The sequence below is a fragment of the Galeopterus variegatus genome, unplaced genomic scaffold (genome assembly GCF_000696425.1).
Source record: "Galeopterus variegatus unplaced genomic scaffold, G_variegatus-3.0.2 Scaffold367, whole genome shotgun sequence".
Taxonomy (NCBI): Eukaryota; Metazoa; Chordata; class Mammalia; order Dermoptera; family Cynocephalidae; genus Galeopterus; species Galeopterus variegatus.
Genome location: NW_007726478.1, coordinates 460,532 through 463,748, shown reverse-complemented (window position 1 = coordinate 463,748; position 3,217 = coordinate 460,532). Strand labels below are relative to the sequence as shown.

General features: G+C 51.5%; 1 protein-coding gene across 1 annotated transcript in view; it reads left to right on the top strand.

Moving 5' to 3' along the window:
• Window positions 1-3,217, top strand: part of NDUFS7 (NADH dehydrogenase (ubiquinone) Fe-S protein 7, 20kDa (NADH-coenzyme Q reductase)) — a 14,810-nt gene that overhangs the window by 5,754 nt on the left and 5,839 nt on the right. The window contains exons 5-7 of the mRNA XM_008568022.1: window positions 394-573; window positions 651-697; window positions 1,150-1,238. Coding sequence (XP_008566244.1) covers window positions 394-573; window positions 651-697; window positions 1,150-1,238 — 316 coding nt within the window. The remainder of the gene's footprint in view (window positions 1-393; window positions 574-650; window positions 698-1,149; window positions 1,239-3,217) is intronic.

Here is a 3,217-nt window from a genome sequence, read left to right as displayed (position 1 = left end):
AGCCACTGGCCACCAGTGGCTACCGAGTGCTCCAGTGTGGCTGGTGCCCCACGCCAAAGTGATGGGATTTAGGGTGCACTGGGTTGAATGAAATATATTATGAAAACTAATTTTACCTGTTTCTGGTTTTTTTTTTTTTGTGGCAGCAGGGAAGTGTGGGCCACAGAGTTGGCTTGCTTTGCATTTCTGGGGGTGACAAACTGGGTCCCAGGCAGGCCCTTTGGCCTGGAGGTCACATGGTGCCTATAGGGTCAGCTTTTCCTTTTGCTGCTGGGAAAGTGGGCTGGGGAGGCCATCTTCCTCAAGAGGGCCTAGAAATCTAGATTTTTCTATGTGAAATCTCACATTGGGCTGCACACAGTGCACTTGACCAGAGCCCGGCCCCCTGCACAGAGCTCCCTGTGGCCCATGACCTTCGGCCTGGCCTGCTGTGCCGTGGAGATGATGCACATGGCTGCACCACGCTATGACATGGACCGCTTCGGTGTGGTCTTCCGTGCCAGCCCACGCCAGGCTGATGTGATGATCGTGGCTGGCACGCTTACCAACAAGATGGCCCCGGCACTCCGCAAGGTAGGTCTGTCCCCACCGCCTGCCCACCCAGCCCGCCCAGGCGCTGAGCCATGCCCACACTCCACCGTCTCTTCCAGGTCTATGACCAGATGCCTGAGCCTCGCTACGTGGTGTCCATGGGGAGGTGAGTTCAGGGCAGGGTCGTCTCCAGGGACGCGCGATGGCTCCTTTGGTCTCTTCATCATGCTTTTCCCTGATCACACGTGTAAAGGTGTCACTCACCATTAGTAAAACCCCACATTGTCAGCACATTTGTGTACGTTACTGCCACCCCATTGGACGCAGCAGCCGCCCCTCCCCAGAATGTTTCCTTGCACTTACCCCCATCCCAGACCGCCTCGTGTCTGCCCCCATCCCAGCCTCGTGAGCACAGAAGTGATGCGTGCTTGGTGGGGCGTCTAATCTGGCTCTTGCCATTTCCGTCAGCCCAGCCCCTGCTTGCAGTTGGAGGTGGTGGGGGTTGGTGTGCGGCCCCGCAGGGGGAGGGTGGGCTGGAGTGGCCAGCCACCACCACGCCACCCAGGTCGGGCCTCATGGTCAGAGCCGCCCTCAGGGTGCCTTCTCCCCTCCCCACAGCTGTGCCAATGGAGGAGGTTACTACCACTACTCCTACTCTGTGGTGAGGGGCTGTGACCGCATCGTGCCCGTGGACATCTACGTCCCAGGTAAGGGCGCCCCATCCACACGGGAGCTCCGATGGCAGCCACTTCCCCCACGAGCCCAGCTCTCTCCCAGCTTTATGGATGAGCAGATTCGGGTCCAGGAGGAAAAGTGGCACCCGGCCTCTCCCCCCATCAGCAGAGGGTGTCCTGATGACAAGTCCACAGCTTTGTCCAGACATCGAGGCAGGCCTCGCATCAGAGGAATCAGATCGGGCCGCGGGGAGGGGCCAGCATGTAGCCAGTGTTAAGCCGAGGTTTCTTATGGTTCCACCTGGTAGAAACAAAACCAAAGAAACGCAGTTAAAAAACAAACAAGAAGAGGAACCTGGAGGCCAAAGGGCAACGTCCCCGAGTTCTGTCCTCACAGGAGGGCCCGAGACCCCCTCAAACTGTGGCATTGTGAGGGTGGCCACATTCAGCAAATAATGCAGATGCTCAGTGAACGTGGAATGTCAGAAACACAGTGAATAGTGATTTTTTTTAGTATATCCCACATGATATTTGTGATATACTAAAAAAGTATTGGCTATATCTCTGAAATTCACATTTAACTGGGCGTCCTTCGTCTGTCTGCTGATCCTGTGGGACTCCCACTCTGCGTGTGAGTGTCTGGCCCTGTCAGGCAGCATGGGGGTGGCCCCAGGTGCATTTGTCCTGGTGGTGGTCAGTGGTCAGCAGGTCAGCTCCCTGTAATCTTCCCTGCCCGGCACTCCCTCCCAAGAGTCCTCACGAGGAGCCAGTGTGGCCAGAGGTCCAGAGGCAGCCTGCAGTCGTTCCCCCATGGGTCCCCATGCCAGGTCACTTGGTGGGGGACGGTGGAAGGGATAGCCTGGGACCCTCCACACCACCCACGTCTTGGCTGTTGGTCACTGGTGTTAGTGCCATCAAAAGACAAAAATACAGCAAATCTAGTTTAAAGATCTTAATTGACTGTTATTTGCGATTCTAGAATCAGGCAGCACCTCATTTCATAAAACACAATTGGGTGTTCTGATGAGCTGAGCAGAGGACGTTGGTTTTACAGGCAGGAAAGGGCAGAGGAAAGCAGAAACACAGAAGAGAAAGCAGATTAGCTGTGTCAAAGTTACTTTCCTCGTAAAGGTTAAAGCAGAGGGGACTTCCTTATCCTGGCAAGGCAGGGTGTCACGTAGTGAGAATGGCCATCAGAACCGTGCCTGTGGCCACCCGCTAAGCCATCAGCCCGTTAATCCATGGATGGATCAGTCCATTGAGAAGGGCACAGTCCTCAAGACCCAATCATGTCTTAAAGACCTTCCACCACCATATTGTGAGCTAAGTTCCAACGTGAGCTCGGGGGACATTCAGACCACAGCGAGGGAGTCGAGCAGAAGAGCGGTTGGTTAGTGGACGTAAGGTTACAGCTAGATAGGAAAAATCAGTCCTGGTGGTGTACAGTAGGGCTAGGCATCTATAAAGAACAATAATTTATCGTATGTTCTCAAATGGCACAAAGAGGGGAGCTTAAATGTTCCCTTGGAGACAGTACATTTTTACGACGGTAAATTTGCTAACTACCCTGATTCTGTCACTGCATGTTTTACACATGTATCGAACTATAACTTTGCACCCCGTAAATACGTACAATCAATATGTTTCCATTAAAAAAAATATATAAAAAGATCCGAAAAGATTTTTAAAAATTCCTTTTACAAGGTTCATCTTCCCCAGACCCCCTAAAATCTTCTTCTCCATTCAGTTTTTGTCCTGCACATCTCTTCATTCTCTTTTTGGAACAACCAGTCACTCTACTTTAGGACAAAAATTACTCTCTCCTTCCCATAATAAAAACACATGCTTATACTTTATCACTTCCTTTGTAAAATGGTCCTTGCTTCCCTCACATACAGAGTTGTTTTCCTTCTTATTTCTAGTTTTAATTACCATATACTAATGATAATTTTTCACTCTTACTACCTTTAATTTCTAGTGAAAACTAGGAAGTAAGCATTGTAAACTGTCTT